The sequence below is a fragment of the Hippopotamus amphibius genome, chromosome 14, assembly GCF_030028045.1.
Source record: "Hippopotamus amphibius kiboko isolate mHipAmp2 chromosome 14, mHipAmp2.hap2, whole genome shotgun sequence".
NCBI lineage: Eukaryota > Metazoa > Chordata > Mammalia > Artiodactyla > Hippopotamidae > Hippopotamus > Hippopotamus amphibius.
The window spans coordinates 30,790,159-30,803,266 of NC_080199.1; the positions used below are offsets into that span (position 1 = coordinate 30,790,159).

At 34.3% G+C, this 13,108-nt stretch overlaps 1 protein-coding gene across 12 annotated transcripts in view; it reads left to right on the forward strand.

The window, feature by feature from the left end:
• RBM26 (RNA binding motif protein 26) overlaps positions 1-13,108 on the forward strand; it is an 85,739-nt gene that overhangs the window by 42,810 nt on the left and 29,821 nt on the right. For 9 of the 12 annotated variants that reach the window (XM_057707163.1, XM_057707154.1, XM_057707155.1 and 6 more), the window contains exons 12-16: positions 782-946; positions 1,619-1,750; positions 2,960-3,031; positions 10,962-11,087; positions 11,867-11,941. In XM_057707163.1, the coding sequence (XP_057563146.1) occupies positions 782-946; positions 1,619-1,750; positions 2,960-3,031; positions 10,962-11,087; positions 11,867-11,941 (570 nt within the window). The remainder of the gene's footprint in view (positions 1-781; positions 947-1,618; positions 1,751-2,959; positions 3,032-10,961; positions 11,088-11,866; positions 11,942-13,108) is intronic. The other 3 variants (XM_057707164.1, XM_057707165.1, XM_057707166.1) reach the window with 1 other exon arrangement.

A 13,108-nucleotide genomic window follows, 5' to 3' on the forward strand; every position in this document is an offset into this window, starting at 1 on the left:
GATTCCCTCCCCCTGCCCCCCAGCTGTTGTACATGAATTACTATTAAATTCTTAACAACTACAGAGTGGGTGTTGTTATCTAAAGCCAGCTTGTTTGATTCAGGGTCTTTGTGCTTAATCCCTATTTTGTATTGCTATGCATCACCAGTAGTTTATATAACACACTTTGGAAAGCACTGGTATTATTTGAATACTAAAAAGCCTTGGATCTATTACTTATTCATTGTATGGGTCTACAGAATCACATACTCTTTGAATCTTAGTTTCCTTATGTGTAAAATGTGATTGTTGCTATTGCTTTTCTCTCCCCCCCCTAAATTTTCTTGTGCTCTTAGAAATATTTTTGTGAGAGTTACCAATTTGAAAAATTTTATGGATGGATTTCTCTAATTTTTACTTAGAGATCACTCCTTTCAAAGTAGTTTACTGCCTTCTGACTCTGTAGGTCTTAGTCACATCACTCATTGACATAAGGATTATTTCTCATAGCATTAATATTGGGGGTAAAAAGGAAAACATTCTGAATGCTTGTATATAGCATTTGTGCAGTGAGCATTCGCTACTAAGTGTTATATAGAGGAGGCTCTGATTCCACTCTGAAGGGTCCTCAGTTGCCATTTCTTTTGGAGTGAAAGTAGGCTATAGTAATAATCTAGATACAAGAAAGTGTAAAGATGGACTTTTACTTGGAAGGACCAATATTTCATTTCCTGGGGAATTTTACTGTATGAAACAACAGATTCATTTGCAAATTCACTGTGCTTAATATTTTAAATCTTAGGTTGCGTATAATGGTGATCCTGAAGGTGCCCTTATCCAATTTGCAACATATGAAGAAGCAAAGAAAGCAATATCAAGTACAGAAGCAGTGCTAAATAATCGCTTCATTAAGGTTTATTGGCACAGAGAAGGAAGCACCCAGCAGTTACAAACTACTTCTCCAAAAGTAAGAGAGAGATTTGTGTGAAATTAAATGCTTTTCTTGGAAAGCATAATGTTTTTTAAAAGAAGAGGCATTGCAGTCAGGTAGACTTGAATTCATATCCTGGCTCTACTACTGTTAACTGTATGTAGACTTGGGGAAGTTACTTAACTTCTCTAACCTGTTCTCTCATTTTATTATGACATTAATGCCTAGTTTCGATAATTATAAGATGATATGTGTAAAGCATATGGAATACCCCCCAGTAGATGGGAGATTCTCCAGTACATGGTAGCTATATGTATTCTAGAAACTCAGTGTATGGATTCATATTGGAAATCCTTCCCCCCTTCTCTTCCTTCCCTCTCTTTTTCTCTCTTTCAGTGAGTCAATCAATATGTAAAATTTGTTTGTAGAGGTGTACTACAGCAGTTTGTTTTTCTATTTAACTTTCTTCTGTTAATTAAAAAAAGAGAGAAGATAGTGAAGGGTAGATTTTAATTATTTCCTCTACTTTATAAATATTTTATGCATCTATATACATGCATGAAGGAGTTTGAGAGGTGGTTAGGTTTTGATTATAAGCTGCACTTTTAAAACTTTCTCTGCATAGGCAACTTAGTAACAAAATAACAAAGGTTACCTTCCCTGCTCATGAACTAATCAGCTTGTTTAACATTTTTTTCTTGTTCTGAGGTAATGCAGCCTTTAGTCCAGCAGCCCATTTTGCCTGTTGTGAAGCAGTCAGTCAAAGAGCGATTGGGTCCGGTACCTTCAAGTACTGTTGAACCAGCAGAAGCCCAGAGTGCCAGTTCAGACCTTCCTCAGGTAAATGAAAAGTCTTATTGTGCCTGTCATGTAGTAGGTTTCAGTCACTTAGTTTCCTTTGGTGATTTGAATTATAGTTAATTGTATACGTATATATAAACTTTTTTTACAGAAATATGATGGTTTATATGTATTTGAGTACCGCCCGTAACATTTTTTTTTCACCATTACCATAACATTTTCCCAGTCTACTTTCCTTATAGTATTTGAATCTTAAATTCTTTTCTTGCTAACACTTATTTATGAGAAAGAGTTCTTTTTCACTTTGTAGAGGAGACATTTTCCAGCAAAAGTGCCTAAAAAGTAAAGTTTTAATACATTAAATCTTATTTTTCCCATCATCTTTTACTTAACTAGAATGCTATTTCAGAGATAATTATACAGTAGATGGAACTGAAAGCTTTTGGGAAGGGAAGGCTTAAACCTTCAAGTTACTTATGCAGCTCTCTTAGAACTTTGCGTCACTTATTTCTGACTCTCAAATTCTCTTCTCCATATATCATTCCCTTCCCACTGCCTTCCACACTTGAGTGGCAATTTCTTGTTTCTGCACCCTCAGTCTCTGAAACTTAACTTTTCTTTGTCTACAGATGTTTCAATATTTACTGTGTAAAATAGGATGTATGTAGTATCCTACTTAGCTAATGGATGCCACCTTCTTAAAGTAGCGTTCATAGATAATTCCTAAAGAGCAAGATATTGAGATTTTATAGAAACATGCAGAATGTAAATTAGTAAATTATTAGGTACTAAAAAAAACCTCTCCAATCCTGCTATCCCAGATCATCACTAAATACAGTGTATTTGACTATAAAACAAACATACTTTAGGAAAGAATGGCGTTTAAGTTCAAGAAGCAGGCATGTATTTTAACTACTCAAATCTAATATTTAGAATGTACAAACTTTCTACTTGTCAACATAGGATTCTAAGAATTTGTGATTCTGTATCAGTGGAGGGGACTTTAGCAATCACCTGGTTCAGACCTCTTATTTTACATCATAATTTTCCATGGTTGAATAATACTGTATACTGTTTGCTTTTCCAGACACGTTTTCTGTCTCTGTCTTTGCAAATGGCCGCAATTTTTATTATTAACGTCAGTATGCTTATAGAGTCAGTATATGTTAGTAGAATCAAAATGTTCAAAATCCCTACAGGCATATATATTTGGGGAAACACTGAATATGTCCATTTTAATTTTTTTAGAATGTAACTAAGTTATCTGTGAAGGACAGGTTGGGTTTTGTATCAAAGCCATCTGTTTCAGCAACTGAAAAGGTAAGAAGAATAGCATGATGTGTGTGTCTTGGCTTCATAAATGTTTTCAGGTGGCATCTTGATTTTTTAATTTTTTTCATAGTTCCAAACTCTTGCTTCTTAATAGTATCTGTATCTTTTATTCCCACCTTTTTGCTTTCCATTTGCTGAAAGAGAAAAATATTTGCCTACCTCTTTTTACTTTTTGTATCAGCATTTTAATACTTGCCGCTCACTGTATTTCCTTATGCTCCATTCTTTTTGTTTTATCTTTTTATTTACTGTTTTTTTCTTTAGAGCTATTGTACATTTTAATTTGAAAACTCTGACAACCTAATAGGGCAGTGAAGTAGGAATTTTACTGTTTGAGCTCTGGCTCTTCACTTATTAACTGCATGACTTTGGGCAGTGCTCTTAACCTTTCTGAACCCTTTTCCTCATCAGTGACATGGTGATGGTAATATTTGTCTTACAGGGTTTTATGAGGATTAAATACAATCAATTATTTAAGAGTATTTTGTAAATTGGAAAGAATGATGTAAATAAGTTTTTTATTTGTTACAAACAGCTATTGTGTATAGCCTGATAATACAGTTAGTCATCTCTTTTTTTAAATGAGGGGAGCAAATGCTGATTAAATTAAGAGCATTTTTGGACCTATCTTATAGTTCTGTGTAGCTGTGCTATTTTTTTCTGTTTAGGTGTGAGTGAATGGCTCTGATCTTTAGTCTTTTTTGAGGTATGTGGAATCACAGAATATTAGAATTTAGATAATATTTCTTATTTCTTTATCTTCACCTTAAAGGAAGGTAAGGCCCAAATAGCTTTATGGTTGACCTATACACTGTGAGTTACTGAGCTGGGACTGAAATCTGGGTCTTCTATTTCTGGTCCGTGCCTCTTTCCGTTATGAAGTTTACATGGGAAATTGACATTAAAGATGATTAGAGTATCCCATGAAACAGATGACTTGCTCTCTTCACTGGTTCTTCAGTGTGTTATTTTCCTTATTTACTGTCTCTCATTGTGTATATCAGATTTTCTTCTTGGATACCTCAGCATTACTTCAGGCATAAAATGCCAAAAATGATTCATTATTTCCCCTATAAATTAATTTTTCCTCCTAGCCACCCACCTCTGTAAGTGATGCCACCATTTTCCATGTTATGCAGTCTAGAAGCCTTAGAGTCATTCACTTGTTTGTGATCCAGTTCTCTCTGCCAGCTTCAGTTCCCTGGCCTCTGGGCTGGCATCCCCCTCCTCAAGTTTACATTGCCACCATTCTACTCTCAGACTATTTTAATGTTAACTCCTTACAGAAACTTTCATTTCCTCAGCTAAATGACTTTGCTTGATTCATAACTCATCATACCTCAATTATTCTGGTTCTGTTACCTCTGCTTTAGATCTTCCTTTCTACCCTAATGAGCCCTTTTCTGCTCATTGTCTCTTGCTATTTCCTGCCTCTTCTTCCTTTTTCTTTTTCTTTTTCTTTTCTTTCTTTCTTTCTTTCTTTCTTTTTTTATTTTTGGTGGTGGTTTTTATGGAGTGCATTTCCCTCTGCTTAACAGAATGCTAGTCATTCTTTTAAAGACTGAAATTCTTTAACCTCTACTGTGAAACCTCCAGATTTTTACATGTATGCCTCCCACCCCCCCTCTGAATTTGTGTGGCTTAGTCTGTGCTACTAAAGTATCTAAATATTTATTTTGATTATTTTTATCCTCCTTGACAATAAGTAACTAAGGAATAAAACAACAATATAAGGGCTGTTACACTTAGTATAGTACTGAGCAATTCTGGAGAGATCTGCAACCCTGATTATGTTTAGAATCTGTTTATGTCAAGATTTGGATTCTGAAATTGAAGTGTACTAATTATAACTTTTACAGAACTATTCTAGTGTGTTTTGCTACTGTTCTCATTATTGTTTTTTAACGCATTTTGTATAGCTTTAGATAAAAGGTGTACACATTTGGAATTGATAGTATAAATTTGCTAATATAGTTAGCATTAAGTGAATTTGTGAAAAATCACTAATGGTAGTGGGCTATTGATGAAAAAAAATTACTCAGTAAACATTGTAAAGAATCTTCTAAGGAGAGCAATTATTTACAAGTATGTAACTTGCAGTTATCTTCAGTGAACCTGTTTACAGAATTGCATTTTGTTTTTACTTATTCTTGGTTATTTCTGTTCCTCTAGTGCATAGGGGGTTTTGCTGCATAATCCTGAGAGCTCAGTGATTCAGAGAAATCTTAGGAAGAGTAGGAGAATGTTCCTCATCATCAAATGTTATTTAAATTTTTTAGAATTGAAGGCAGGGGAAAACTCAAACCTTGTATCTAAACAGTATCTTCTGTCATTGTTAAAGCCAATAAATACACAAAAGTAAAATTTTATCCCCTACCTCTAAATAACACCCAGTAAACCCTTTATTGATTCTTTGTTATTCTAAGATTGCATGTGAGAGGGCTAAGAGGAAACTTAAAACCTAATTTTTACTGCTAAATATTAAGATACTTGTAATAGGTATTAAATAGGTATTATTTGAGTAGAGTGATCATTAAAATGTTGTTTGAATGCCTCAGCTTCCTGTAGAGAGATTCATGAAGAATAAAGGTGGCATCTACATGTACCGTCCTGGTTAGTTTTTTAAAAAAGATTTAGACTGTCCAAATTATCCCCATAAAGTCCTTCTGAATTCTAAGAAGCTAAACTGATTAATCAGTTGAATATTTAGTGTTCTTATATCAGTTTTAGATATATCAGACTTATGATACAGGATGTTACTGTTCCTAAGCAGTTTTTTTTTTTTTTTTGGTAATCTAAAAATATATCTTGGTCCCCTTGCATGATGATAAGCTAACATCTGTACCACAGAACTTTAAAAAGGGATATTGTGTGGCATAATTGAAGGAACATTGCGTGTCATATAGAGAATTCAGCTGTTAGGATTTAGCAGCTGACATTCTGGATGATCCTGAATAAGTCTTACTCTCTCTGTTTCCTTAACAATAAAATATAGTCATTTAAGCAACCCTTTGATTTTTTTTTAAAATAAATTTATTTACTTATTGGCTGTGTTGGGTCTTCATTGCTGTATGTGGGCTCTCTCTTGTGGTGGAGAGCCGGGGCTACTCTTCATTGTGGTGCTCGGGCTCCTCATTGTCATGACTTCTCTTGTTGCAGAGCACGGGCTCTAGGCACATGGGCTTCAGTAGTTGTGGCACGCGGGCTCAATAGTTGTGGCTTGTGGACTCTAGAGCTCAGGCACAGTAGTTGTGGCGCACAGGCTTAGTTGCTCTGCGGCATGTGGGATCTTCCTGGACCAGGGAGCGCACTCGTGTCCCCTGCATTGGCAGGTGGATTCTTAACCACTGCACTACCAGGGAAGTCCAACCCTTTGATTTTTAAAATTTGTATTTGTTGTATAATTTTGCTGCTTTATTATAAAGATTAAAGAAATTTATGGTAGTTTCTTTTCATAACAGTTATTGACTAATTTTGATTTTTTAAAATGGAATGGCCTCTGTCAGGATTATTTAGTGGCTTACTCAGGATCGTTACCAGGACTGTTTTTCTTACAAAGAAATATGATTTATATAAAATTATTTGCTATGCTGAATTTTCTGGGAACCAAGCTGTTGTAGCAAAAATTGATTACTGACACATTTTTTCTTTGATGTTAAAATATTTTTCTGCAAGATCTTCAATCCCTTTGTCTCTTTTAAGCTACTTAGTATTCTTGTAAGAAATAAAATTAATTCCTGAAAATATTTGATAAATTTAACTAACTTTAAAGTTAACTCCTGTTGGCTTCACTAGAATTCCCAGTTTAATTCAGTTTTGCTATAGGAAACACATCTGTATGCTGCTTTAAGAGAATATCATAAGTGAACATTGATTTATTGAAAGACTGATTATTTACTTAATATAAAAATTGACCATATGGTAATTATAAGTTTCTGACACATAACTTCTCAGATACTGTCTTTTTATTGCATTTAAGCAAGGCACTTCTGCTTTAGAAACCTTGAGAACTAGCTTATTGTGAGTGTGGCTTTGAGGCATCCTGTTTCTTTTGTGTTTGATTTTAACTTGGGCACTGGTTATTAAAAAATGATACTTTGGATGACTTAATTTGTAATAACTTTCCTTTGCAGTAAGCAATTTTTACAAAATACTTTTTTTCCTTCCATTTTTATCCATGAGAAATATCCATTTTTCTTTTTTTATAAGAACTAATAATAGTCATGGCTTATAATATTTTATATAGGAAGTAAGATAAGGAGTTGTTAATGGATTATAACCTATATTTTATTGGAAAATTGGCTTTTATCTTGGGAAGTAAAGAGGTATTGGTGATGTATATTTTAACAACAAAGCATATGATACTTTTCAACTCATCTTATGAATTCAGCAAAGCTTTGATACCAGATCTGACAAGTGCATTACAAGAAAGGAAAATTACAATCCAATATCTTATGAACATAAACACAAAAATGGAGGAGGGATGGGGTAGATGTTGGAGGGAAAGGGAAGGACCCCATGTGATTATCTCAGTAGAAAAAAAATGTAAAATTTTTGATTTAGTTACATTAAACATTCTGCAAACTAGGATAGAAACTTCCTTAATTTTGACAAAGTATATCTGCGAAAAAACAAACCCTTACAGCTAACAGATGCAATGGTGAAATATTGAATGCTTTCCCTCTGAGATCAGGAACAACAAAGGGTGTCCACTCTTGTCACTTTTTTCTAGTAGTATAGGGCCTAACCAGTACAATGAGGCAATAAAATAAAATAAATGGCATAAACTTTGGAAAGGGAGAAAAGAAACTAAGTTTACTCACAGATGATATGGTTATATATGTAGAAAATCCAAAAGAATTCACAAGCAATTGGAATTAATAAGTGAATGTAGTAAGGTCACTGGAAATAAAGTCAATATGTAAAAAATACAGCATATGCAGAAATCCTTTTGGAAAATAGAGGTGTGGTTGTTTAGAAAGGCCACTATGTTTGGATTGTATTCTTAGAGTTAATGTTAGTTTTAAGAACTAATTCTAGCATCATCTTTACTGTTGGGTTTGTTACTTCCCTCCACTGATTTCATTTTTAACAGATTTTCTTCTCTTTTGTCACAATTCTGTCATCATCTTTTGAAAAAACACAGATATTTCTTGTTATTCAAACTCTTACTATCTGAACTCTGCGACCAAATAGATTCAGATAGCAATATTTGTAAGCATTTAGTTCACTGTTTCTAAGACATTTTATTTTCACATTTTTACACCTCTGAAATTGGGCTACATCTTATAGTTGTTTGTGTTTATGGTTACAATTGGCAGCCTTTTCCTTTAGTAGGGTAATTTTAAATGAGCGTGTTTCTCCTACATAGTGATGTCTTAAGCTCAATAAATATGTTAGCTGATGTTCTGTTTTTACAGAAGGAAGTTCCTGGAAAAAACAAGAAAGTGAGATGCTCATAGGAATAAAGGAGTCTTCTTATTGTTAGATACTTTTATTCACTTTGAAACAGCAATTCTTAGTCTGATATCTGGTATTAATAACAATAGTTAGAAAAGGGAGTGTTCGGTACTCACTGAAATTAGAGAAATGCTGAGTTAAACAAATTATATGGGTTTCTTCACTTATGGTTTTCTCACAGCTCTTATGATAATATACATTTTGAAACTAGAAAATAGGGTTATGATATTGTTTCCAAATTTGAGTATAGAAATCTTTTTTGGTCATAACTTTTCAACTTGTTATGGAACCATCATGATGAAACAAACTCTTTCTTCAGCAGATTATCTTGTGTTTCTCCCTTTATAGAGTTATTGTTCACCCTTATGTAATCATACATTTTGACATTGTATGGTGTGGTAAGGTAGCATGGAAGAAATTTTTCTCTAGAATTAAAGAGAATAGTGACAAGTTAGACTGTGAACTAAATCTACATCTACTTTATATTTTTCTGAATGCAGCTGCTTCATATTTGTTAGTGATATCTTCAGTGTTCTATTGTTAAAGAAAATATCAAATTTTGATACACATTAACTATTGTAAAGAACCTTTATTTTTAAGCATCAGCTGTGCTGTGTGGAACTAGTATAACTACAGTATTTTAGGTTTTTATTTCATTTAGAGGCTAAGACATTCTTTTTTTTTTAAACATTAAAAAATTTTTTTTTAAAAAGTTTTATTTATTTATTGGCTGTGTTGGGTCTTTGTTGCTGTGCACAGACTTTCTCTAGTTGTGGAGAGCGGGGGCTATTCTTCCTTGCAGTGCAGGGGCTTCTCATTGCTGTAGCTTCTCTTGTTGCAGAGCATGGGCTCTAGGTGCATGGGCCTCAGTAGTTGTGGCACGTGGGTCAATAGTTGTGGCACACGGGCTCAGTTGCTCGGTGGCATGTGGGATCTTCCTGGACCAAGGATCAAACCCGTGTTCCCTGCATTGGCAGGTGGATTCTTAACCACTGCACCACCAGGGAAGCCCAAGACATTCTTGAATACTTAGAATTAGTGATGAGTTGCCTAAGCTTTGTGATGTCCCCTAATCTAATTTCATGAGAAAAGATTAGAAAGCAGTGTCCAGATTGCTACTTCTCTGATATACCCAGTTATTTACATTTAGTAGCCAGAAAGTAGGGCTCTTTTTCTCATTGATACTCTTCTATTTATGTAGTTCTTCTAACCTCTTTTGGTTCATGAACTCCTCTAAGACTTTGGAAGCTGTGTTTTTTCCTCTGGAAAGTTACAGTCTTCACACACATGGTTTCATGTTTAGATTTTATAGCATTCATAGATGTCTTTGAAGGGACCTCTAAACTCCTTTCCAGGAACCAGTAACCAACCACTCTATTATGTAACCTACAGCTTTTTACTTTTGGAGGATAAAAAAGGCAGTCTATACACTTTAATTTTCTTAAATTGACCTTTGTGTGGAAAAGATTTTCCACTCTGATCTACCATCATTTCATTTTGATTCAGTGCAGAAGTGTTTATTGTGTATTTGCTGTGTGCCCCAGCACTGTTCTAGGCACTGAAGATACAGCAATGAACCAAGCAAAAAATCCCTGCCCTCATGGAATGAATTTTTGTGGACGTTAGACACCATCAGGTTGAACGTTCTTATTTAATGAGCAAACTGAGGCCCAAAAAGGTACCTGAACTTACCCATGGTCTCATAATTAGTTGGTAGCAAGGTTTAGGTACTGGAAGAAGACAAAGAGGAGAAAGACATGGTTTTTGTTTCAGAGCTCTTAAAGTGAAGACAGGGAGAGAGATAGGGAGAGATATAAATTAATATATCATCAGGTCATTTTTCCTAAATATTTTAATAGGAATAATATTTCATTGAAGGACCTAAGTAGAAGAAATAAATGATTAGGGTTTTGCGGAAGTCTTGAATGGTTGTACTGAACCTGAGCTGAATTTAAGGGAATAAAGTCACTTAAAGTAGAAGGAGCAGTGTTAAAGGAATGGAGAGAGAAAGCAGTAAGGTTAATTTCGGACATATAAATTAAAAATGATCATTTTAAATTGTTTGCAGGACAGTGTCTAATTTCCTCCTGTGCTGTGTTCTTGTGTCGTTTTTGCTTTAGTCACTAGTAATACTATTAATGTAGTCAACAACTAATATTTTCTCAGTGATATAGTAATGGCAGTGTTTTTTTTATTGATTTGAAGTTTTTGTATGTTTGTTTTTTGTTCTAAAGGTATATGGTGTTAATTTAAAATTTTTTCACTTTATAGTTTATCCCTCACTCATACCCTTCCTTTCAAATCACTAAATGTAACTTAGTTATAAATATATAATACTTTTAGCTCAGTGTGCTAAAGTTTGACAGAAGTGCTTTAAAGTTGAGTTTTGAGGGAAATGGGACTTAGGAAATCATGAATTTTTGATATGTTTTTTGAGAAATTGAATTTGTATTGGTAGGTGTTGTCTACATCTACTGGCCTAACAAAAACGGTGTATAATCCAGCTGCTTTGAAGGCTGCGCAAAAAACCTTACTTGTTTCCACCTCTGCAGTTGATAATAATGAAGCACAGAAAAAAAAACAGGTAAGTATAGCTAGTAGTGTACAGAATTTGCACGTAGGGAAGCTTTTCTGCATGTATGTGTTTTTTTCAATATTTATCATAAAATAGCTGAAAGGTGTATGTTGGCTGCCACTGAACTTTTATTTTCCATAGTATATTAGTAAATATTAATTTTCTTCTTGGAATGAAAGGCTCTCCTGATTGATCTTTGAAACTTGCATACTTACTTAAGCTTTATGTAGGAAAACTTTACATTTAATATTTGTTGCCAGGCTTCTTCAGTTACAACCAGTTCTGTCTTCTTGAGTAATTCTCTTTATCAGAAAAGTAAGTAGTACAGAGCGAAGTAAGTCAGAAAGAAAAAGACAAATATTGTATGCTAACTCACATATACGGAATCTAAAAATGGTACTGATGAACTCAGTGACAAGAACAAGGACGCAGATACAGAGAATGGACTGGAGAACTCGAGGTTTGGGAGGGGGCGGGGGGTGAAGGGGAAGCTGAGACGAAGCGAGAGAGTAGCACAGACATATATATACTACCAACTGTAAAATAGATAGTCAGTGGGAAGTTGTTGTATAACAAAGTGAGTCCAACTCGAGGATGGAAGATGCCTTAAAGGACTGGGGTGGGGAGGGTGGTGGGGACTCGAGGCGGGGGGAGTCAAGGAAGGGAGGGAATACGGGGATATGTGTATAAAAACAGTTGATTGAACTTGGTGTACCCCCAAAAAAATAATAAAAAAAAAGAAAAGTAAGTAGTAAGTATTCTAATAATTTTTTTGACCCCTTCTCTAGGAGGCACTGAAACTTCAGCAGGATGTAAGGAAAAGGAAACAAGAAATTTTAGAAAAGCACATTGAAACACAGAAGGTAAATTATTAAAGTCAGATTTGGCAAAATATATTTATGAGTGTCTAAGTTTTAGTGAATTTAAACTTACACTATATAGATAGTCCTGAGAAACATTTATTGTAATTGATAATAGTAAAACTGAAATATTTATGACTAATAATATGTATATTAATCGATAATATATTGGGGATGAAGTGCATGCATTACACAATGGACTGGGAATTGGAGTAGTTTAAATGGAGCTATGACTATTAACTTGAAATGAAAATAAGGAGTGTTTATCCAGGTATGTTGCTGCACAGTAGTTTGTTAGATAGTAAAATGGAACCTTTTTCTCATCGTTGATATATGTACCTTTCTTTAATTGGCTTGGGATCCTCTAGTCCTTTGTTGTCTGGTACAGTAGCTAAGAGCCACATCTGACTATCAGGTACTTGAAATGTGTCTAATCCAAATTGAGATATGCTGTAAGTGTAAAATACATACTAGATTTTGAACATGTAGTATGAAGAAAAATGGTAAAACATCCCAGTAATTTTTGTTGAAATGTTACATTTGATAAATTGAGTTAAATAGAATATATTATTTAATTAATTTTAATGTATCTTTTATCATTGTAAGGCAGCTTCTAGAAAATTAAAAATTATGTGGCTTGCAGTATTTCTTTTGTACAGTGTTCTAGTTATGACATTTAATTAGTGTCAATTCTTGATTATGTCTAGTAAAAGTTATGACATTCCAAAATAGTAAAAATACACAAAGTTTTTACCTTTTGGTTTAAAATGTATGTCTTTCCTAATTTAAATTTGTATATGCTTTTGTTTTTTGGTTTTTTTTGGCGGTATTGAGTGTTAGTTGCGGCATGAGGAATATTCATTGCAGCACACGGGCTTCTCTAGTTGTTGCACGTGGACCATAGAGCACCTGGGTTCGGTAGCTATGGCGCGTGGCCTTAGTTGCTCTGCAGCATGTGAGATCTTAGTTCCCTCATCAGGGATCGAACCCCCGTCCCCTGTATTGGGAGGTGGATTCTTAACCACTGGACCACCAGGGAAGTCCCCTAAATTTGTATGTACTTGATAGACATCACAGTGCTTTACACCAAACACTGAAACCATCTTGACTGAGAGAACCTATAATAAATACTGTGTGGTGTCTTCTACGTCATATTACCATGTTTATCTT